The sequence below is a fragment of the Odocoileus virginianus genome, chromosome 9 (assembly GCF_023699985.2).
Source record: "Odocoileus virginianus isolate 20LAN1187 ecotype Illinois chromosome 9, Ovbor_1.2, whole genome shotgun sequence".
In the NCBI taxonomy this organism is placed as follows: domain Eukaryota; kingdom Metazoa; phylum Chordata; class Mammalia; order Artiodactyla; family Cervidae; genus Odocoileus; species Odocoileus virginianus.
In genome coordinates this window covers 6,565,715-6,591,356 of record NC_069682.1, presented here as the reverse complement: position 1 = coordinate 6,591,356, position 25,642 = coordinate 6,565,715, and the positions used below count along the sequence as shown (strand labels likewise).

Below are 25,642 nucleotides of genomic sequence, written 5' to 3'. Positions count from 1 at the left end.
TTACTCAAGGTCTCTAAACTTTGTGGGGAGGGGGGTTGATCTGTTACATGGAAATGAAAATATAATATCTACCTTATAAGACTGATGTAAGGATTAAATGAGTTAAAACACAAAGTGACTAGCACATAGTAAATGTGGCAGAGATGCTCACTAATACAGTGTCTTCTTTCTTAGTCCATAACCAGACCATATTTTATAGTCTCCCTTGAAGTTGGTTGGCTTCTCTCGTAGCTCAGCTGGTAAAGAACCCATCTGCAATGCAGGAGACCCTGGTTCTATTCCTGGGTCAGGAAGATCCCCTATAGATGAGATAGGCTACCCACTCCAGTATTCTTGGGCTTCCCTGGTGGCTCAGCTGGTAAAGAATCTGCCGGCAATGTGGGAGACCTGGGTTCAATCCCTGGATTGGAAAGATCCCCTGGAGAAGGGAAAAGCTACCTACTCCAGTATTCTGGCCTGGAGAATTCCATGGACTATATAGTCCATGGGATCCCAAAGATTCAACACGACTGAGTGACTTTCACTTGAATTTAGTTAGTACATATGACTGCATCCTGGGTCAGTTATGGGACAAAGGTTATACATGCCACTTCCAGGCCTAACCGTCAGACCATCTGTGCACTCATTCATATTCTCTTTCTTTTCCACAGTGATCACAGAAACAGCATCTCAAGAAGGAAGGAACTCAGATCCCTGAGTCACTGTTTGAAGGAGTATCTCTGGGCTCTGAGGAGTACCACATTGGGCTATGATGTAAATAAGAAACTTATGTATTGTGTTAAGGCATTGGTAGTTAGAGGGTCCTTGTTTCAGTATTTAGTTTTAATTACTCTGACAAAATACCATTGAAAACCATTCAGTTCAGTTCAGTCACTCAGTCATGTCTGACTCTTTGCTGCTCCATGGATTGCAGCACACTAGGCTTCCCTGTCCATCACCAACTCCTGGAGCTTACTAAATATTAATTTTTAATATCTCAGAAGTATTTGAAATGTACCATGTACCACACTGGTCTTTCCCCCACTCTTAGACCTCTTCCATTATCTTCATCTCTTTGAATGGCTTCATCACCCACTTCAGTTGAGCAATATAGAAACCTAAGCACTATCCCTGCTGCTGCTGCTGCTGCTAAGTGACCTCGGTCGTGTCTGACTGTGCGACCCCATAGATGGCAGTCCACCAGGCTCTGCCATCCCTGGGATTCTGGTACCTCTTTAAACTTTTCTCTCATTTCAAATGAATGGCTATACTTCTCAGTTTTACTTCCATACTACTATTCTTGAATTACTCACCTTTCCAATATCACTGCAGTAAGCTAAGTCTGAATAAAAGACTTCCTTACTGTCTGTCCCCCTGTCAACTTTTGCCTCTCTTCTGTCTGTTCGCTGCCCTGCACCTAGAGTTATCAAATTTGATCAAGTCATTTCACTGTTGTAGCTCATTAAGTCACTTTCTGATGGTCTTAATTATAGATTGAATTGAGTTTCCCCAAAAAATTCATATGTTGAAACTCTAGCCCACGATGTGGTTATATCAGGATATAGGGTCTTTTGGAGGTCATTAGGGTTAAATGAGGTCATAAGGGTGGAGCTCTAATCCAGTAGGACTGTGACCTTAAAAAAAGAGGATGAGCTCACACACTCTCTCTCTTTTCCCCCTTCCCTCTAACTCCATGGTCCTGATTCCACTGTCCCCCATCATGTAAAGACAAAGTGAGAAGGCAGCTATCTGCAAGCCAGAAAGAGAGCCTTCACAAGAATCAGATGACACTGTACACTGATCACAGACTTCCAGCTTCTAGAACTGTTAGAAAATTGATTTCTGTTGTTCAAACCACCCAGTATTTTGTTTTGGCCACCCAAGCTGACTAAAACAGTCATTGTTAAAACAATCATTTAGGAGTGACCCTCACTACCAATTCTGCTTTAATTTATACCATGCTTCACCCCGCCACCCATCTCTGATTACAACCAAAGCAGCCCTTAGAGCTTTTCAGCTCCTTGAACACATCTTATTCTCAACACATGGCCTTGTCACATGTTTATCACTATACCTAGGACATGTCATGCTTAGTCAACCCATTCTCTTTCTTCAGAGTATAGCTGGCAAAATCTTCTCCCTGGCAAAACCTTCGGTGATTCTGATCCCACCTGGCCTCTACACACAGTTTCCCCTTATATGTCATCAGTACTAATTCATTTTCTTATAAAACACTTTTCACAGGTTTTGTGAGATTATTTTATTAATATTTATCTTTTAATATAGACTTAACAAGCTCTCTGAGGATAGGAAGTATATCTTGTTGCTCACCATTCACAGAAAATGCCCAATGCCTGGCACATAGTAAAGGTTTATTGAATGAATGAAATGTAAGGAAGCATCTATAGAGAAATGTTAGCAAAATTAAGGAAGAGTTCAGTTCAGTCGCTCAGTCATGTCTGATTCTTTGCGAACCCATGAACCGCAGCATGCCAGGCTTCCCTGTCCATCACCCACTCCCAATTCTACCCAAACTCATGTCCATCGAGTCTGTGATGCCATCTAACCATCTCATCCTCTGTCATCCCCTTCTCCTCCTGCCCTCAATTTTTCCCAGCACCAGAGTCTTTTCAAATGAGTCAGCTTTTTGCATCAGGTGGCCAAAGTATTGGAGTTTCAGTTTCAACATCAGTCCTTCCAATGAACACCCAAGACTGATCTCCTATAGGATGGACTCGTTGGATCTCCTTGCAGTCCAAGGGACTCTCAAGAGTCATCTCCAACACCACAGTTCAAAAGCATCAATTCTTTGGCATTCAGCTTTCTTTATAGTCCCAACTCACATCCATACATGATCACTGGAAAAACCACAGCCTTAACTAGATGGACCTTTGTTGGCAAAGTATTGTCTCTGCTTTTTAATATGCTGTCTAGCTTGGTCATAACTTTCCTTCCAAGGAGTAAGCATCTTTTAATTTCATGGCTGCAATCACCATCTGCAGTGATTTTGGAGACCAGAAAAATAGTCAGCCATTGTTTCCACTGTTTCCCTATCTATTTCCCATGAAGTGATGGGACCAGATGCCATGATCTTAGTTTTCTGAATGTTGAGCTTTAAGCCAACTTTTTTACTCTCCTCTTTCACTTTCATCAAGAGTACATGAGACCAAAATGGGAGACCCTAATTTTAACGTGAAGACCAAGAGAGGAACTAACAGATAAAATTGTTGTGATCACCTCAAAAAGTATTACCATTCATCTTTAGCATATGGCAGATTTTCAACACGTGACTGAATGAGGGAGGACGCAGTGGAAGAATGAGAAGTTTATTCAACAGTATAGAAAATTAATAGCAATTCCATTTCCAGAAAAACCAATACTATATTTTCAAGAAGATGTTAATGATCAGAAATGTCAGATATCTCACAGAGATTAAGTAGGATAAGAACTGAGAAAAGATAATTGGGTTTATCGTCTATGTAGATTAATGAAAATAAAAGCAAATAGTTGAAGAAAAAGTGAGAGGCAGCAAGACAGGAGCAGTGATTATGGAGTATTATTTTGAGATATTTAGAGTCTAAAAGATAAATAGAGAAGATGTTAATAGCAGTAGTAAGGATACTAGAGTCAAAAGAAAATTTTTCTAGGAGAGATGGAATGAAGAGTTTTTAAGAAGATTGATACAAAAAGATTGAAATAAAAAGACAAAGAGACAAAAAGAGAAAAAGAAGAACAAATGCTAAATAGATTGAAGTACCAGAGAAAGTAAATGTGGATAGAATCAAAAGTGAGAGAAGTTTGAACATAGGAGGAAGGAAGTCGAGGGAAGATAGGTCAAATGGCCATAGTTTGAGTGAAAACAAGAAGCAAAATCATCTGCAGAAAGATGCTGATAATTCTGGATCCAAATGGGGACTGGTAAAAAGATTGTGTAAGGAATGTTTAATGGATGATATTAAGAGTTTAAATAAATTTTATTTAGACACTTTTTTAAAGCACAGATGTTGGGACAGTTATATTTTGAAGTCCCTTAGTGAAAGGAAAAGATATTAGGGACTCTGGTAGATTAAAAAGCGATCCCAGAGATTTCTAGGACCTAATCTCTAGAACCTATGAATGTTACTTTATTTGGCAGAAGGAACTTTGCAGATATGACTAAGGATCTTGAGATGGGGAGGTTATCCTGTATTTTGGTGGTCCCTAAATGTAATTGCAAGTGTCCTAAGAGGGAGACAGATAAAGATTAAATCACAGAAGAGGAGAAAGCACAGTGATGGTTGTGCAGAGATTGGAGTGATGTAGCCACAAACTGAGAAATGTGGGCAGCCACTAAAAGCTGGATAATTCCAGGCAAAGAATGGATTCTCCCCTGAACAAACTAGGTCTGCTCTCTCTTTTTTTAAAACACTTTTTTTTTTTTAATTTGGCCACACCGGGTCGGCTTTGCAGCTTGTGAGATCTACTTCCCTGATCAGGGATCAAACCCAGGTCCCCTACATTGGGAACTGGATGTCTTATCCACTGGACCACCAGGGAAGTCCCTAGACCTGCTCTTAATTTTGGTCCTGTAAGAATCCTTTCAGACTCCTGACCTCCAGAACTATAAGAGAATAAATTTCTGGGGGTTTTGTAGTATTCATCAGAACAGCAGTGACAATAAAGGAAGTAAGTTAAACCTGAAAATTCAAGGCGGTAAATACATCAGTTTCTGAAGTAATTATCTGAACACACTGTAAAAGTTGGGTATATTTTAAGTATGATTGCTTTACTGTCTCCATCCTTTGGATAATGTTAATATTGCCATACTTTTACCTAAATACTCAGGCTTCCCTGATAGCTCAGTTGGTAAAAGAATCCACGTGCAATGCAGAAGACCCTAGTTTGATTCCTGGGTCGGGAAGATCCACTGGAGAACACTCCAGTATTCTTGGGCTTCTCTGGTGGCTTAGATGGTAAAGAATCTGCCCGCATTGTGGAGACCTGGGTTCGATCCCTGGGTTGGGAAGATCCCCTGGAGAAGGGAAAGGCTACCTGCTCCAGCTTTCTGGCCTGGAGAATTCCATGGATTGAATAGTCCATGGGGGTCACAAAGAGTCGGACACAACTGAGCGACTTTCACAACCTAAATGCTCATTTTAATATCTGGTCCTAGCCTTGAGGATATTCATTTGTGAAATGCCCATATATTTTAAGATAGTAAATGAGGCATTTTTGAACACCTTTTATAAAAATGCTTAATTAAACACTCTTTTAAAAATGTAATTGATTGAAATTTGTCTTGGCCCTAGTAAAACATTAGCAGTTCCTTACTTGAACAGAGAAGGAACATTTTCACCAAGATGGGGACAACATAGTTGTCCATATGCTTCTTGTCCTCTGTACCCTTGAGATGTTAGATTAAAGGATGATGTCGGGTTAGTTCATGTGCTTAATTGTGCTTTCCCATAATTGCAGCTTGCACCTCTGGAGGTAACATAAAAATAAGAACTTCCAGAAACTCTGAAAAGAGTTCAGAGAGCAACTCCTACCTATTTCAAGCCTACCACTTATCTCTCACCAGAGAAGTAGCAAACTAGATATGGTTCCTTGCCCACAGCCTGCTCTGTCCATCAGCTGCCATCATCCCAGGTTGAAAGGAAATTCCTGGCAGCTCATTGGCCCAAGAGTAAGGAAATTGTTGCTTAGCAACCAAGTCCTGACCCCTACAGGCCTGAAAAGAGGACGCTTGTGGGCTAGCCACCTAGTTCTGCCTGTGTTACAGTAAGAAGGAGCTACTTAGAAGAAGATGAAGCCCTTGTTCCTGCTCATAGAGATATTGTTAATTCTTGGGGTCACAATTAAAAGTAAGTTTTTCTGTCCTTATGTTTCTCTATGAGGGTCTTAGCACTAAGAGTGGAATCTGATTAGAAAATTGTAAATAACTTCACAATGTTTCTAATTAACACAATTTTTGGATAAGTACTTTAAAATATTCAATAAGGATAGATAGCAATGATACTCTCATTTAAGACAGTACCTGGGAAGGATATGTGTTTACGTCTCTGTGTGTGTGTATGTGTGTGTGTAGGGAGGCAGACATTGATCCAATCTATGAGAAAAGGACTATAGTAATTTTTATAGAGTAGGGATATTTGACACAGGTTGTTGAGTTTTGTTAAATCTAGAATATAATGAAGATCTAGTTCTAGAACTTTAAATGAGAATTATAGGATCAAAGGGCTCAAAGAGTGGTAAAGTGCTTTACCACTTTACAATCTTTCCACAAGAACAATTCTACTTTTAAAGTTTCCATAATTCCTAAGCAGTGACTATCTTAAAATGGAAATTATTTTCCAGTCTTGTTTCTCCTTCCATTTATTGAGTTAATTTTTACCCAGTCCTTACATAATTTGCTCATCATGAATTCAATTTAAGAAATACTTATTTGCGTTTAACCTAAGAGTGCAAGGTTGGTATAACATCTGAAAGTTCATTGCTGTAACACACCACAACCATAGAACACATGTCAAAGACCACATGGTCATCTCAATTGATGCAAGAAGAACACTTAACAAAAATCAACTTCCCTTTTGTATAAAAACACTCAATAGATAAGAAATCAAAACACCTATCATCCTAATAAAGGGCATCCTCAAAAACTGTCACCTAATATATTTAATGGTGAAACACTGAATGCTTTCTCCCAGTGGTCCTCTAAGATCAGGAACAAGACAAAGATGTCCACTCCTGCAATTCCTATTCAATATTGTACTGGAGGTTTTAGCCAAGGCAATTAAATAAGAAAAAGAAATAAAGGTTGGGAAAGGAGAAGTAAACCTCTCTGTATTTACCAAAGACATGATCTTATACACAGAAAATCCTAAGATTTTCTATTAAAAAATATTAGAACTGATATATGAGTTTGGCAGGGTTGTAGGAAAAAAGATTAATAGACAAAAATTTATTCTATTTCTATACCATCACAGTAAACATACCAAAAATGAAATTAGTTCCACTTGTAATAGCATCAAAATGGATAAGGTACTTAGAAATAAATTTAGCAAAAGAAGTACAAAGTTCATCCACTGAAACTGAAAAAGTTGTTGAAAGAAATAAAAGAAAATCTCAATAAATGAAAACACTTCCCACGTTCATGAATTGGAAAACTTAATATTGTTAAGATACTCTTAATATTGTTAAGGCAATACTCTCCAATTTGATCTACAGATACAATGTAATCCCTACCAAAATCCCAGCTTATTTCTTTGTAAAAATTAACAAAATCTGAAAATTAGTATAGGAATGAATGTTCTTCTTTAAAAAAGAAGAGGACACATACTTCTCAATTTCAAAATTTACTGCAAAGTTGCAGTAATCAAGACAGTGTGGTCCTGTTATGAGGATAGATTACATAGATCAATAAAATATCATGAAAAATTCAGAAATAAATCCACACATTTATCATCAATCAATTTTTGGCAAGGATGCCAAAATATTGAGTTAATGGGGAAGGGGAAGAATAATTTCTTCAACATATGATGAGGACAGCTGGAGACCCACCTATCTCACCACAGTCAGACACCTACCTCACACTCTATATGAAAAATAGTTCAAAATGGATTAAAGACCTGAATATAATAGCTAAAGCTTTAAAATTCCTAGAGGAAAATATAGACATAAATCTTTTTGACCCTAGATTAGGCAATGATTTCTTAGATATGCCACCAAAAGCACAAACAAAAAGAAGAAAATCATAAACTGGACATCACCAAAATTAAACACTTTTATATTTCAAAAGACAGCATCAAGAAACTAAAAAGACAGCCTACAGAATAGGAGAAAATGTTGCAAATCGATTCAGTAAAGGTTTAGTATTCAGAATATATGAAAAAATCTTGACAACTCAACAAAATAGCACACAACCCAGTTTTTTTAACCCCATTTTTAAATGGGCTAAGGATTTAGATATTCTTCCAAAAGATATACAAATGATCATCAAGTGCATAAAGAGATATTCAACATCGTTGCTCACTAAGAAAATGCAAATCAAAACCACAATGAAATATTACATTATATACAATCATGGGACAGTCCTGGGTAAATCTAGAAGGTTGGTCACCCTCAGGAGAAGGCAATAAAGGAGAGAAAAGGTTGAGTAGGTGGAAGTGAAGATGAAGAGAGACAAAAACCAGTGGCAAGAAGCAGGCAAGCTTGTATGTTGGTGTTTTCCAAAGGGGCCAGAACATGGAGTCATTTTCACCAGCTGATAATGCAACTTTCCACAAGCTCAGCATACCGTCTTCCCCAGCTGAGCTTCATTTAGGATGGCTATAATTAAAAAAAGGAAAATAACAAGATTTGGAAATGATGTGGAGTAATAGGAACCCTCACACATACATAGTGGAAATATAAAATGGTACAGCCACTGTGGGAAACAGTTTGGCAATTCCTCACAAAGTTAAATTTAGAATTGTCATTTGTTGTTGTTCAGTAGTGACTGAAGTTGTGTCCAACTCTTTGTGACTTCTTAGACTGCAGCATGCCAGACTCCTCTGTCCTTCACTATCTCCCAGAGTTGGCTCAAATTCATGTCCATTGAGCCTGTGCTGCTGTCTAGCCATCTCATCTTCTGCTGCCCTCTCCTCTTGTTGCCTTCATTCTTTCCCAGCATCAGGGTTTTTTCCAATGAGTTGGCTGTTCTCATCAGGTGGCCAAAATATTGGAGCTTCAGCTTCAGCATCAGTCCTTCCAAAGAATGTTAAAGAGTTAATTTCCTTTAGAATTGACTGGTATGATCTCCTTGTTGTCCAAGGGACTCTCAAGAGTCTTCTCCAGCACCACATTTGGAAAGAATTACCATATGACTCATCAATTCCAATGACCCATCAATTCTACTACTAGGAATATTCCCAAGAGAAGTGAAAGCATATGTCTACACTGGAAGTTTTTATATAAATGCTTATAAAAGCATTACTTTTTATAGTTAAAAGATGGAAACGACCTCAATAATGGATGAGTAGGTAAACAAATTGTGGTATATACATACTGTGGAATATCATTCAACCATGAAAAGGATGAAGTACTGGAACATACTACAAGTTGGATGAACCGCAAAAACGTTATGATAAGTAAAAGAAGCCAGATACAAAAGGTCACATGTTATTTGATTTTTATTATACGAAATGTAAGTGAAATATCCAGAAAAGGCAAATCCATAGAAATAGAGGATTCGTGGTTGCCAGTGGTTACACAGAGAGACAGTGGAGAGTTATTTAATGAGGATAAAGTGTATTTCTGGGCTAATGAAAAAGTTTTGAAAATAAAAATACACGATGGTTGTGAATACACTAAGTATTACTTAATTGTGTACTTTAAAATTTACTTTTATGTTATGAATTTCACCTCAATTTTTAAAAATGGTACAGTGCTTTGGAAAACAGACTTGAAGCTCCTCAAAAGATTAAACATATAATTACCATATGATCCAGAAATTACACTCCTAAGTACATATATAAGTATATGTAAATATACTTATTTATTTATTTATATGTAACTATACTTATTTATTTATTTATTTAGTAAAAACTTATTTCCATGCAAAAACTTGTACATAAATGGCAGAATTATTCATAGCAGCCAACAAGTGGAGAAAAACTGATCTTCACCAACGAATGAGTGAAGAAAAAAACTTGGTATATCCATACAATGGAGTATTATTCAGCAAAAAAGAAAGTACAATATGGATAATCATTAAAATATTGTACTAAGTGAAAGAAACTAGACAAAAGGCCACATATTGTGTGATTTCCTGTAAATGAAATGTCCAGATGAGGCACATCCATGGAGACAGAAAATAGTTTACTGACTACCTAGGGCTGGGAGGTATAGGATACTTGGGAAGATTATATTTAAAGGACACAAGATTACTGTTGGAGTAACAAAAATCTTCTAAAATTATAGCGATCTGTGAATATACTAAAAGCCATTGACTTGCAGGGAGAAAAGTATTTAATAAAAGTTATATGTCAGGGGTATGGGAAGAATATAACAAAAATTACATGCCAGAGATACGTGAAGATTATCTAAGACACAATCCTTATTGAGCAGTTAAGAAGAAAACAGGTTATAAGTGAATAAATTGTAAAATGTTGCAGGTTTTTGGCTTCCTGGTGGCTAAGCAGTAAAGAATCTACATACAATGCAGCAGACAGGAAGATACCCTGGAGGAGGAAATGGCAACCCGCTCCAGCATTCTTGCCAGGAAAATCCCATGGACAGAGGAGCCTGGTGGGCTAGAGTCCATGGGGTCACAAAGAGTCAGGCATGACCAAGCAACTAAGCATATACGTATTTAAATAATAGCATTTATAAGGTACTATATATAGGGCACAAATCAGGGAATGGCCAATTCTATCAGTTTGTGGAGCAGAGTGCTTCATAAACGAAATGGCATAAACTGAGTCTTGAAAGATTAGTGAGTTTTCACTAAGCAGGCAAAAGAGGAAAACATTTTAGACCACATAAAGGGAATAAAGACATAGAGGAATAAAAGAGCATGGTCTATAAATAAGCATGGAACACAAAGTTTTGAGGCTGGAGAAGTAGGCAAAGACTGTGTGATAGGCTTTGAAGCTTGAGTTTGATCTTGTGAGCAATAGGGAGTCATTTAAGCATTTACTCATTGAAGAATGTGAATAGAATTATGCTTTTTAAAAAAAATGACTTTAGTAGTTGAGAGGTAGGTGGGTTGGCTGTGTAACTCTGATGACCATGTAACCAGTAGCAGACTATTAAATGACCCAAACAAGAAATGAGAACTTCAACTATAGAGATAGCAGTGGGGACCAAGGAGTACTGTAGATGGAAAACAAAACTAAAGAGAGTCATAAGAGTCCAGAGCGAAAGCATGCCTGGAAGATGAGAATAACCAATAGTGCCAAATGCCAGAGAGAGTAGGGAAGGGAAAGAAAGGCCAGTGAGTGAACACTGGATTTAATAGCTGGAGAATATTTACATTTCCAAGGCACTTTTATCAGAGAAGGAGAGAAAAAACTTGATTTCAGTTGGTAGGAGTGAACAGGAGGAGAGTGAGTAGAGACAGTCAATGATGAGTACAGAGCTCTTCCTGGATTATCACACTTTGCAGAGTCAGAGGAGTTTTCAACAGATCATTTATCTGTTGCAGGTATGTAGAGACCCAAAGGAGAAGTTCATACGGGAGAAGTGAAGTGAAAGTTGCTCAGTCATGTCCAACTCTTTGCAACCCCATGGACTATACAGTCCCTGGAATTCTCCAGGCCAGAATACTAGAGTGGGGAGCCATTTGCTTCTCCAGGGTATCTTCCCAACCCAGGGATGGAATCTGGGTCTCTTGCATTGCAGGTCATTCTGTACCATCTGCACCACCAGAGAAGCCCAAGAATACTAGAGTGGGTTGTCTATCCCTTCGCCAGTGGATCTTCCCAACCCGGGAATCGAACCGGGGTCTCCTGCACTCAGGCAGGTTCTTTACCAACTGAGGTCTGAGGGAAGCACTAATGGGGAAGAAGACAGTTGCTTTCCAAGCAAGTGCTAAAACACCTGAAGGTCTATATGAAATAATCAGTCCTTAAGCCTACTCTATTTTTTCTTCCTGACTCTCTATTTTTCAAGGCAAAACAGATCTCACCTTTTACATTCACATATAGCTTGAGAGCTTGCATATTGCCTTCTTATGCTTTTTTCACTTATGTTCATTTTACTTTGACTTCACTTGTGTGACATTATTGAGACAGGGATGATGCCATAACTGCAATTTTTCCCTGACTCTGCATTCACCTCAGGAACATTCTAAAATAGTTACTGACCTTAGGTTTCCCTTTTAGTAAATGCTCAAAATGAAGTAGTTGATGCTCATGGAAAGACTGAGCAGTCTATCCCAAAGTGTGCCTTAGAAAATGGAAATAAAACTAAAAGTGTGTTTTCTCTCTATCCACCCTACCCGTTCAGCTGCTGGTTTAAGAGGTAATATAAGGTACATAGGGGCTTCTCCAGTGGCTCAGCAGTTAAGAATTCACCTGCAATGCAGGAACCGCAGTAGGCCTGGGTTTGATGCCTGGGTTGAGAAAATCCCCTAGAGGAAGAGCACATGGCAAGCCACTCCAGTATTCTTGCCTGGAGAATCCTATGGACAGAGAAGCCTGGTGGGCTACAGTCCATAGGGCTGCAAAGGGTCAGACACTACTGAAGCAGCTTAGCACACAGGCACACATAAGGTATATAACTGAGGCAGAGAGAAGACATTGCCAGAAGTTCTGGCTCTAGATCACTCAGGATCCAAGGTTTCTCTATCCTATCTCACTTTCTGGTAGTAATTTCTCACTATCATAAACTTTTACAATTTGAAAAAAATAAAGTAAAAGTAAATTAAAATACACACTAAAATAGAAAGTTCTCAGCAACTCTCTCCCCTGTTACTCTGCCACCCAGCAACTGTCTTTCCCAGTTAAAAAAGGCAAGAAGTTCATCAATCTCACTCTAATCAGAGGTCAGAAAGCAATTGCCTAGCAATCACATCTACATTGCTGGAGGGTCCAGAGAGGAGCCACGTAAAGGCCAAGTCCTGGACATGTTGTAGAGGGTGCTGGGTCTAAGCAGTAGAAGTAGGCAATGTCTTACTGCTTCAGAAAGTTACTTTTTGTTACCAGTTCTATTATATTTTGAATAACTCATGAAATCCAGGAGTTTTCAATTACCTTTGTTTCTTTTCAGTCCCTTATATTATGCCACTAAATAGTGAAAAAATAAATTGCCAGTATCTGGAGCATCTTTCCTTGCAGAGAAGCGGGAAGGAGCAGGAGTGTCATGGGGTGACCATTGACCACTAGACAGAAGTTCAGTTTCTATGTGATGTTAGAGATCAGTAAGGAAGCTCATTCCTCTTGTGAATTGTCCTGAAATATGTAAACCTTTTCCTTGTATTCATAGCCTAGAGTCATCTGAAACATTTCTATATTAAGTTACTATTCCTCTTTGGAACCATTCAGTAGGACAGCACTCTGTGGGGAGAAGGCAGCCCTCAACCTGAGGATCTAGGGCAGAATGGACCCCTCCCTCAGCTGCTCCCATGGATGCCCTGGCATCAGCTTTATTTCTGGTTATTCTGTCTGCTTCGAGGAACTAACTTCTTTTGCCATGTCCTTTTGTCATACTAGAAATCAGTCTTTCCAATTCTACTCCATTTTCTCCATGCAAAGACTCATATGTCTCTCCTACCCCAAGAATTCTGTCTGCCAGTGATAGCTGTCTGTGTATGCATGTTGAGTCACTTCAGTCGTGTCTGACTCTTCACAACCCTATGGACTGTAGTCTGCCAGGCTCCTCTGTCCATGGGATTCTCCAGGCAAGAATACTGGAGTGGCTTGCCGTTCCCTCCTCTAGGGGATCTTCCCAACCCAGGGACTGAACCCACATCTCTTCTGTCTCCTGCACTGGCACACAGGTTCTTTACCACTGGCGCCACCTGGGAAGCCCTATAGCCGTCTACCTGTTCCTAACTGATTCTAAGATCTACTTCCCATCTGTTGAAACTGCTTTCTTAAAGAACACCAATAGCTGTTGATTACCAATCCAGGGGGCTCTTACTGTTCTTACTACTTAAGCTCTCTGCAGCATTTGACACTGTTCACTGTATTCTTTTCCCTGCTACCTCAGTACGATCTTATTAGACACTTCTACTGGTTTGTCTTCCTCAACCCTCCCCTTAAATGCTAAGCCCAAAGTTCATTGCATAGTTTTCTTGGTCTTCATATTCTGTGCTTCTGATACTCTCTCCCAGGCCCCAAAGCTTCAATTATTTTTTTTATTTTTTAATAATTGTGACGTTTATATTTATTTTATATATTTAATTTATCTATCTACCTAGCTGTGCTAGTTCTTAGTTGCAGCACATGGGATCTTCATTGTGACATGCAAGATCTTTAGTTGTGGCACGCAGGGACTTTAGCTGCGACATATGAACTCTTACTTGCAGCATTTGGGATCTAGTTCCCTAGCTAGAGATCAAACTAGGGCCCCCTTCATTGGGAGCATGGAGTCTTAGCCACTGGGCCACCAGGGAATTTCCCCAGGGCTTCATTTACACCCTAGACCTTCCTCCAGATCTCTTGACCTGCATATCAGCTACATGATTGTCATGAAGAGTGTATAATCTGCAAACATCTTAAATTGACCATTTTTTCTCCAAGTTAGTTTCTCTCTTACGTTTCTTGTCTTCTTAATGGCATCAACATCTCTCCCAGCATCCTGTATTCTCAGGTGCAAAACCTCAAATTCTTGATCATATGGTTAATAATGCACTGAAAAAAGAAAGTGTAAGGTACTCAGTTGTGTCCTACACTTTGCAACGCCATGTACTGTAGCCCGCCATGGAATTCTCCAGGCGAGAATACTGGAGTGGGTAGCCATTCCCTTCTTCAAGAGATCTTCCCAATCCACGGATCGAACCCAGGCCTCCTTCATTGCAGGCAGATTCTTTACCATCTCAGCCACCTGGGATGCACTAAGAATCATCTAATTCAATGTTTTTAGAGGTGATAGGACTGTCTGCCAGAATCATGAAATTAATTCACCACCATAAATCCACAGCATAACATCCTACTAATCTTTCAAGGTCCATTTCAAGTTCTACTCCTCCAATAAAAAGCGTTCCCAAGCCCTTCCTCATAGAAAATTGTGCCTTTATTTTCTTATGCATCCCAGGCTCACAGTTGAGTTAGTTTTTACTTTTCCCATTAAACTGTCAACTACCTGAATGTAGAGATTGTGTTTTCCCCTCCTTTAATATTTCTTATAACTCATTGCAGAACTTGGCACATGCACAATTAGCACTTGTAAAATAGGATCGTAACTAATACCCATGTAACACTTTAAAAATTTGTAAAATACATTTCTAAAACCTCTGAAATAGGTCATGTAAATATTTTTATTATTCTAGATTTACACATTTTCAAAACTCTAAAATCTAGAGTTTAGTAAAACTGAAATCCTCCAATGAGAATCAGGTTTTGCTTTTTGGTTTTTCACTTCCTATCACCTGTTTGTTATTCTATGTATTCTCCAAAGTAGACTGCTCTGAATATTATCATATTTACTTGCCATGAGCTATTTCTACATACTACCAAACAACCAGATGAAAAATATAAATTCAGTCAATCATCCAAATATTTTAAAATGTAGTATATATATGTTCGCTTCTGTATAGAACAAACAGCTAGGTGATTGATTTGCATTACTTACTTTTCAACCAGTTGTTTTAACAGAATGATGATTACATAAACTTCAACAGTGGCATTTTATCAGTTTTTTGCTGATTTTGTAATATTACTACTGTGTTTTTTAGCTATAGCCATCTAATTTTATTTATATAGTTTATCACCAAAGAGAGATTGTAGGCAAGGAAAACTGGTTTCTTTTAAGACTTCTTTAAGTCTTCCCCACAGACTTGGAGCCGAGGTTACCAGGGACTGAGGACAATATTCCCAGATTGGAAAAAGCAATATATACCCTGCAGCTTCCCTCACAGAGGAGGTTTTTTTTGTTTGTTTGTTTTGTTTTGTTTTTAAGAAAACAGATCATCAGTCCTGAGAAACAAATGTCTGTGTTGAAAATGGAATTCAGTTCAGTTCAGTCACTCAGTCGTGTCCGACTCTTTGCAACCCCATGAACCACAGCACGCCAGGCCTCCCTGTCCATCACCAACTCCTGGAGTTTACTCAAACTCATGCCCATCGTGTCAGTGATGCCATCCAGCCATCTCATCCTCTGTCATCCCCTTCTCCTCCTGCCCCCAATCCCTCCCAGCATCAGGGCCTTTTCCAATGAGTCAACTCTTCGCATGAGGTGGCCAACGTATTGGAGTTTCAGCTTCAGCATCAGTCTTTCCAATGAACACCCAGGACTAATCTCCTTTAGGTTGGACTGGTTGGATCTCCTTACAGTTAAAGGGACTCTCAAGAGTCTTCTCCAACACCACAGTTCAAAAGCATCAAACCTTCAGCGCTCAGCTTTCCTCACAGTCCAGCTCTCACATCCATACATGACCACTGGAAAAACCATAGCCTTGACCAGATGGACCTTTGTTGGCAAAGTAATGTCTCTGCTTTTTAATATGCTATCTAGGTTGGTCATAACTTTCCTTCCAAGGAGTAAGTGTCTTTTAATTTCATGGCTGCAGTGGAATTAGGAATACCTAAAGGAGAAGAAATATAAACAGATTTAAAGAAGAAAATTTGCCAAAAAATGTAAAAATGGCTAGAAAATGAATATGGCTAGAAAAAAGAAATGTACACATGGATTTAGGAAAAAGAAGAGGAGCCCCAGGGCAAAAAGAAAGGATTGTTGGTTGAAAACATTAGAAGCAGCCTAGCAGTTCTGACCCCTACTCCCCTCATCACTACATGGCACTCCCACTGGATGGAAAGGAAAAGGAAAAGGAAAAGGTTGATTGCCAGTAACAAAAGCCTAGGTGAGGGCTTATTTGGACTAACCCACCCACTGAAAAACATGACACAGAAGTATACAAATGAGTTGAGAAGTTAGTAAAGGACTACCAGATTTTTTAAAAATATATAAGAAATTGCTGGAATGAAAGAAGTAAATACAGAATACCTGAGCAGGGCTAGGACTTGCCTTACCCTGGTTCCAGCCCTATATCTGAACACCAAAACAGCTTTTGCCCTGAGCCAGATAAACTTGGGCTTTGGTTTTAGTGGCCTCACAAAGCAAGGAGGATGGAATCTAGTCCTCAAGAGCTGTCCGAGGTGAGGAGTCTAATAGGAAACCTTGTCAACATTAACCTAAACCCTTAAAGTGCTATACTCTTAGGAAAAGGGCAAACCAGAAATAAATACACCCCTTCCAAGGTCCAGGGATTTGCAGAGTCTTGACACTTAGAAGAGTAGGGAGAAAAGGAAAAAGAAAAAATACGTTTCTAAGAAGTTGTGATCTCTAGCCCTCCTGGAGATTTTCAGACTTGGTGATCCCAGGTACTCTAAGTCTAGTACTAGATCTAAGATGGTCCTGTACTATAGTGCCTCAGGCACTTGACAAAAGCAAATTCATGTTCTCTTCACAGGAAGGCAATTTCATTGTAGGTCTCAAAGAATTCACTCAGATAAGGTTTTTAGTACTTAATAAAATAATTAAGCACACAAGGAGACAAAGCACCATTAAGTGGGGGCATTTTGGAACAGGCACTTGGGCCAGAAATACAGGTTACAGCTGCAAATGTCTAGTGATGCCCAGGGAACCTCTATCCCAGAAGACTAGCTTCTGTCACATCCTAATAGCATGTCTTGCACACTAAGTTACTGGTGGCAAGCTAAGTTCATTGTTACAGCATTCACATACAGCTTAAGAGGGAAAATCCAAGTCCAACAAGAATATAATCAAGACTCACCAAACATTTGAGGAAAACTAACACCATGAGAGAAAAGCATCAGCCTACACACACACACACACACACACACACACACACACACACACACACACACACCTGATAACACCTGAGGAAACAGAACAAGTGGGACAGATGGTTGAAGACTTTAAGACGTAAAATGATTGTCACAAGATGTATTTAGAGAGGTTATTGTATCCTTGAAACAAGAGCGGGTCTTAATGAAGAAAACGAAGATGAGCTATTTTGGAAATGAAATAAATAATGGTAAAAGAAGAAGAAGAAAACAAAGTCTCGAAGCTGAATAGCAAAACTGAGGGCTGACGAGAAACTTGGATACTCAAAGATCAACCTGAGAAATTACCTTAGACCACAATGTGAATGGACAGAGAAGACAGGTATAAAATAAAGGTTAAAGGCCTTGGAGGACCAATCCAAAGTTACAAATCCACAAAATTGGATTTCCAGAAAGAGAAAAAGCACTTAGAGAAAGAAATAAAGAAATAAAAGTCCTCACATGTGAAAGAAGACTCACATTTTTAGATTAAATTCCACTGAGTGCCAAGTAAGAAGACTGAGAAAAGACCCATCCCTAGAAAGTAATGGTAAAATTTTAATATTTCATGGATAACCAGAAAATCCTAAAGACTTGTAAAATGAAAAAATACATTATTTATAAGGAAAAAAGCACCATATTGACTTTAAATTCATCAGCAACATTGGGTACAAAAAGATATTGGAGAAATATTTTCTTTGTACTGAGGTGAAATGATTTTGAATCTAGAATTGTATAATATGACAAATGCTCAGACAAGTGTAATGGCTAAATAAGACATTTTCAGACAGGAATGGGTTCAGAAATTTTACCACCCACAAATTTTAGATGAAATATTTACTAGAAGATATGCTCTATCATAAGGAAAGGAGGAAAGTAAGTTCAGGAGGAACACTAAAAACAATGGTAAGCAAAGAAATCTTTAACTTAAGATTACTCACAAATGTTCATTTTAATTTTTAAAAATATAGCAATCACAAATTCATTTTAAAAAATCCCTTCCACAATAGCAACAGAAATTGTAAAATTGTAAAATACGCAAGAATCAATTTAAAGTGAAACAATACATACATGCATAATACAAATGAAATTTTTCTGAAGAAATAGAAAATTTAAATAAATTAAGGCTACACAACTGAATGTATCTCAATATTGTAAATATCCCAGGTATTTGTAAATTAATATGTATATCCAATGCAATCTCAGAGAAAATATCAACACATTTTTTGAAATGGATCTGACAACCTTATTCTAAAATTTTTCTAAAAGAGAAATTATGCTAGAATTCCCAAGATAAGTTCTTAAAAGAGGAACAATGAGGGTGTACTTGTGTGGATCTGCACAGAGGTTCTTGTGCAACCAGATTGTATAATACACAATTAAAAATCTGCAGTAGTTAGAGTATTAGCAGAAGAATAGACAAATAGATAAAGAATATAGAACAGAGAGTTTTAAAATGGACCAGTGTACAAATCGGAATTTGGTACCTGAAAAGAGGTGTTTTAATTTAATGGGTAAAAGATTGCCTGTAATGAATTCTGTTCTCAAAGTGTCCATTCATTTAGGAAACAATGTTAGATTCTGCTTCATACCAATCTCAAAAGTTGATTCCAGAAGAATTTTAAAAGTAAACAGTGAAATCAAAACTTTAAAAAATAGCCAAAGGAAATATAAGAGAATGTATATTCAACTGATTGGTAAGAAAGCCTTCTTGAACAAGATACATATGCACAGGTTGTAAGTGAGAAAAAAATTGATAATTTTGACCTCATCAGAATTTAAAACCTCTGCTAAAAAGGACACCATAAACAGTTAAAATGCTAATAGCAGATTGAAAAATGTATATGTTTACAACATATACATTAATCAAATAATCAAATAATATTAATTATTTATTATAATATTCAGTTCAGTTCAGTCACTCAGTTATGTCCAACTATTTGTGACCCCATGAACTGCAGCATGCCACGCCTCCCTGTCCATCACTAACTCCCGGAGTCTACCCAAACCCATGTCCATTGAGTCAGTGATGCCATCCCATCTCATTATCCATCATCCCCTTCTCCTCCTGCCCTAATCTTTCCCAGCATCAGGGTCTTTTCAGATGAGTCAGCTCTTTGCATTAGGTGGCCAAAGCATTGGAGTTTCAGCTTCAGCATCAGTCCTTCCAATGAACATCCAGGACTGATCTCCTTTAGGATGGACTGGCTGGATCTCCTTGCAGTCCAAGGGACTCTCAAGAGTCTTCTCCAACACCACAGTTCAAAAGCATCAATTCTTCAGCGCTCAGCTTTCTTCACAGTCCAACTCTCCCATCCATACATGACTACTGGAAAAACCAAAGCCTTGACTAGACAGACCTTTGTTAGCAAAGTAATGTCTCTGCTTTTTAATATGCTATCTAAGTTGGTCATAACTTTCCTTCCAAGGAGTAAGCATCTTTTAATTTCATGGCTACAATCACCATCTGCAGTGATTTTGGAGCCCAAAAAAATAAAGTCAGCCACTGTTCCCACTGTTTCCCCATCTATTTGCCATGATGTGATCGGACCAGATGCCATGATCTTAGTTTTCTGAATGTTGAGCTTTAAGCCAACTTTTTCACTCTCCTCTTTCAATTCCATCCAGAGGCTCTTTAGTTCTTCTTCACTGTCTGCCATAAGCGTGGTATATTATAATATTAATATCGATCAAATAATATCCAGAATATATAAAGAATTCCTAAAGGTACATATTTTTAAAAGCGTTATAGAAAGATGGGCTAAATATCTAACAGTCAGTTCCTTGGAAAGGATATATTTTACAAATGCCCCTAAATGTGAAAACATCATTAACCTTGCCAGATCATTAATTAATGATCATTAAAATATCATTAATTTCTATGCAAAGTTCAATACACTGGAAAAAGCTGAAAATGTTTGTTAGAGTGAGGAAAAATTAATATTCTTGTATACCATGTGTGGAATTATAAGTCAGTGTAGCATTTTGGGGAATGCCAATATGCAGATGCCACCACCTTTATGAGAAAGCAAAGAACTAAAGAGCCTCTTGATGAAAGTGAAAGAGGAGAGTGAAAAAGTTGGCTTAAAGCTCAACATTTCAGAAAACTAAGATCATGGCATCTGGTCCCATCACTTCATAGCAAACAGATGTGGAAATAATGGCAACAGTGACAGACTTTAATTTGGGGGGCTCCAAAATCACTGCACATGGTGACTGCAGCCATGAAATTAAAAGACACTCACTCCTTGGAAGAAAAGCTATGACCAAACTAGACAGCATATTAAAAAGCAGAGACATTACTTTACCAACAAAGGTCTGTCTAGTCAAAGCTATGGTTTTTCCAGTAGTCACGTATGGATGAGAGAATTGGACTATAAAGAAAGCTGAGCACAGAACAATTGATGCTTTTGAACTGTGGTGTTGGAGAAGACTCTTGAGAGTCCCTTGAACTGCAAGGAGATCCAACCAGTCCATCCTAAAGGAAATCAGTCCTGAATATTCGTTTGAAGGACTGATGTTGAAACTGAAACTCCAATACTTTGGCCACCTGATGCAAAGAACTGACTCATTTGAAAAGACCCTGTTGCTGGAAAAGATTGAAGGTGGAAAGAGAAGGGGATGACAGAGGATGAGATGATTGAATGGCATCACCAACTCTGTGGACATGAGTTTGAGTAAACTCCAGGAGTTGGTGATGGACAGATAAGCCTAGAGTGCTGCAATCCGTGGGGTTGCAAAGAGTTGGACATGACTGAGCGACTGAACTGAACAGAATATACCAATGACTATTAAAATTTAAGTTGGGTATATTACTTCTTAAGTGAGCAAATTTATTTCTTGTTGTCTACTCTAGCAAAACATATTTCACAGAAAACATGTTCAGGATTATCCATTACAGTATTATTTTTTGTAACAGCAAATTCCTTGAGAATATCATGTGTCTATGGGATCGCAGAGTCAGACACAACTGAGCAGACTGAACAGACTGAACTGATCCATTAACTAATGAAATGTAACATCATTGTAGAGATGACTCTCTTCCAAACCCGAAATTCTGGGTTTTACTTTTAGTATGTCAGAAGTCCTCAAGAATGATTAATAAAAATTTCTACACATAAACAACTACTTTCTTATCTCCACAGTAAGTAGATGTTGAATATTACCTCAAGTGCTTACAGTATCAAGATTACTACACATTTCTAAGGTCACATACATAGTTTTCTGCAAATATATCTTTGTATAAAATGTATATTTTGTATAAAGTGTATATTTATATAAAATATACAAAATATACCACAGAAAAGCTTTAGGGATGTTCTAATGGTTATTTCCTGTGTTGGTTGATTTAATAGGCCCAGATAAATTATCTTTCTTTCAACTTCTGTCAGTTTTGATCCCTACTGCATTAATTATTCAAGTAATTTTAATCACCCCCAAGTTATACATTTAGATCACCGGAGAAGACAAGATGTGGTAAACATAAATGCCTCTTCCCAAATCAATTAGCACATCTATTTACAAGGGGAACTAAGACTATAGTTAAAGACCTCTGAGTCATATTACCTTGCTCTACTGATAATCCACATTTTCTCACTTTTAAAGAAAGACACATTGATAAATAAGGACATATGAACTAAAAGCTCCAAGAGTTCTAAACCTGCTCTGAAACTACTTCTTATAATACTCAAAACAAATCCTCCATATCAGGCTGCTAAAAGTAACCAGTCAATTACATCTGTGGTCTCAATCAGTCAATTAATTCTACATATATAAGAACATATGAACTTAAAGGTACCTTCAACTTGGTCAGCCTGTTCCCAGATTTGTAATGTTCTAATGGTAGAGCAATATGGATAAAAATTCTATTGGTAGCTAGGGGGAAAAAAGAATGGTAATGTTATAGTCCTGTGTCATCTTTGTTCTTGAAAAACAGTATATTATATAAAGATTTAAAAATAACACAACTTCATGAATAGAACTACTTAATTCAAAGTTGTTGCAGAAATGAAGCATAGCAACAGTAAAAAAAATTTTTTTGAAGAGGAAAGCCACATGTTTGTGTAAAATTTTTCAAAAAATTTGTCTTTGTGGCTATGTAATTTCATTTGACGATTCCAAACCTGAGATTCTTTGATTCTAAGTTTTCAGTAGTAACTTTAAAAGCATTTTGTTTGAACTTTAGATCCAAGAGCAGAATTATATGCTATTATAACAAACCTGTATAGTTTCTTAATTTTATTCTGATGAGGGAAGTACTTATCTCACAGGTGCTAGTACCATTTTCTTTTAAAAGATAAGCTTTTGGAAAAGGAGAAAGAGACACTTATTATTATTATATTTATTATTATACTGACATTTATTATTTAGCTGTCATGTATTAGGTAGAACACTGAACATGACACTTTAATTCTATTCTGTCTTTACATCTGCTCTAAGAGGTACATATAGTATTGCTATTCCCATTTTATACAAAACTGAGACTGGAAAAGTTAAACTATCTAAGGTCACATGGCTTAAGTAAGACTATATAGAGTGAAGTACGTCAGAAAGAGAAAAACAGGTATTGCATGTTAAGGCATACATGTGGAACCTAGAAAAATGGTACAGATGAATCATTTTCAGGCAGGAATAGAGCTGCAGACGTAGAGAATGGACATGTAGACGGGATGTGAGGGGGAGAGGGTGATGGGACACATTGGGAATTGACATATATACACTACCACGTGTAGGAGAGAGACCTAGTGGGAAGTTCCTATAGCACAGGAAGCTCTGCTCAGTACCCTGAATGACGCAGAGGGGTGAAGTGGGGGTATGCAGGGAAGGGAGTTCCGAAAGGGAGAGGATATGTGTATACATTTAACTGATTCACTTCACTGTGTGGCAGAAACGAGCACAGCATTGTGAGGCAACTACGCTCCAGTTTTTAAAAAATAGCGATGAAATGGTTTTATGTCAGCGGAGGCTTTGATGGCAGAGATTTTGTTCCTACTTGTTAATTTGGCAGGATTGTGCATAAGAACAGATTATTAGTCATGGGTCTCAGGTTTGCCTGTGTCTCTAACACTAATTTATGTTCCCTAGGGCATACACTCAACTCTCCCCAGCTCCCAACATATATTATCCTTTGTCCTAATAAAGTATAAAAGTTTTAAAAAGGAGGTATGAAATGTTATTTCTAAACATCATTCTTGATGATGTCCAAAGCTAAGTATCTCACAAAAGACAATCAGTGACCTAACATCATATTTTTTATTAAAATTTTTAATATTTAGTCTCTTCAATAGGAATGGTTAAAATTTAAGGGAAGAACTTAAAAAAAAACAACCAATAAATAGTAGCTAATGAAGCAGAGATTATTTGGATTTGAAAAATAGTTGTGAATGTGTAAACCTGATTAGGAAACCAGAACTCAAAATAGGAAGTTAGCCATTGTACAATAAGACTTAAGGGCTTCTAAGCAGATGCATGCATTGCAGGAAACAGTACTTGGGTGAAATTATTCTGAGGGAAGACGTAAATCAGATGAAAATTAGATTCATTTCAGTTCAGTTCAGTCGCTCAGTCATGTCCAACTGTTTCTGACCCATGGACAGCAGCACACCAGGCTTCCCTGTCCATCACCAACTCCAGAGTTGATTCAAATTCATGTCCATTGAGTTGGTGATGCCATCCAACCATTTCATGCTCTGTCGACCCCTTCTCCTCCCACCTTTCAACCTTTCCCAGCAAGAGGGTCTTTTCAAATGAGTCAGTTCTTCGCATCATGTGGCCAAAGGATTGGAGTTTCAGTATCAGTCCTTCCAACAAATATTCAGGACTGATTTCCTTTAGGATGCACTGGCTTGAATGCCTTGCAATCCAAGGGATTCTCAACAGTCTTCTCCAACACCACAGTTCAAAAGCATCAATTCTTTGGCACTCAGCTTTCTTCATAGTCCAACTCTCACATCCATACATGACTACTGGAAAAACCATAGCTTTGATTAGAAGGACCTTGGTTGGCAAAGTAATGTCTCTGCATTTTAATATGCTGTCTAGCTAGGTCATAGCTTTTCTTCTAAGAAGTACCTTTTAATTTCATGGCTGCGGTCACCATCTGCAGTGATTTTGGAGTCCAAGAAAATAAAGTCTCTCACTCTTTCTATTGTTTCCCCATCTATTTGCCATGAAGTGATGGGAACGGATGCCGTGATCTTAGTTTTCTGAAATGTTGAGCTTTAAGCCAACTTTTTCACTCTTCTTTCACTTTCATTAAGAGGCTCTTCAGTTCTTCGCTTCTTGCCATAAGGGTGATGTCATCTGCATATCTGAGTTTATTGATATTTCTCCTGGCAATCTTGATTCCAGGTTGTGCTTCATCTAGCCTGACATTTTGCATGATGTACTCCGCATATAAGTTAAATAAGCAGGATGACAATCTACAGCCTTGGTGTACTCCTTCCCCATTTTGGAATCAGTCTGTTGTTCCATGTCCAGTTCTAAATGTTGCTTTTTGGCCTGCATACATATTTCTCAGAAGGCAGGTAAGGTGGTCTGGTATTCTCGTCTCTTGAAGAATTTTCCAGTGTTTGTTGTGATCCACACAGTCAAAGGCTTTGGCGTAGTCAATGAAGCAGAAGTAGATGCTTTTCTGGAACTCTCTTGCTTTTTCGATGACCCAACGGATGTTGGCAATTTGATCTCTGGTTCCTCTGCCTTTTCTAAATCCAGCTTGAACATATGGAAGTTCACAGTTCATGTGCTGTTGAAGCCTGGCTTGGAGAATCTTGAGCATTACTTTGCTAGCGTGTGAGATGAGTGCAATTGTTCAATAGATTGAACTCTCTTTGGCATTTCCTTTCTTTGGGATTGGAATGAAAACTGACCTTTTCCAGTCCTATGGCCACTGCTGAGTTTTTCAAACTTGCTGGCATATTGAGTGCAGCACTTTCACAGCATCATCTTTTAGGATTTGAAATAGCTCATCTGGAATTCCATCAGCTCCACTAGCTTTGTTTGTAGTGATGCTTCCTAAGGCCCACTTGACATCACATTCCAGGATGTCTGGCTCTAGGTGAATGATCATGGTGGTTATCTGGGTCATGAAGATCTTTTTTGTCTAGTTCTTCTGTGTATTCTTGCCACCTCTTATTAATATTTTCTGCTTCTGTTAGGTCTATACCATTTCTGTATGGTATTAGATAAATTATTAT

General features: G+C 38.1%; 1 protein-coding gene across 4 annotated transcripts in view; it reads left to right on the top strand.

Annotated features, from left to right (window-relative positions):
- Positions 1-1,575: 1,575 nt before the first annotated feature.
- Positions 1,576-25,642, top strand: part of SEL1L2 (SEL1L2 adaptor subunit of SYVN1 ubiquitin ligase) — a 116,669-nt gene continuing 92,602 nt past the window's right edge. For 2 of the 4 annotated variants that reach the window (XM_020908786.2, XM_020908785.2), the window contains exon 1: positions 1,576-5,822. In XM_020908786.2, the coding sequence (XP_020764445.2) occupies positions 5,765-5,822 (58 nt within the window). In that variant the 5' untranslated portion in view covers positions 1,576-5,764. The remainder of the gene's footprint in view (positions 5,823-25,642) is intronic. The other 2 variants (XM_020908784.2, XM_020908783.2) reach the window with 1 other exon arrangement.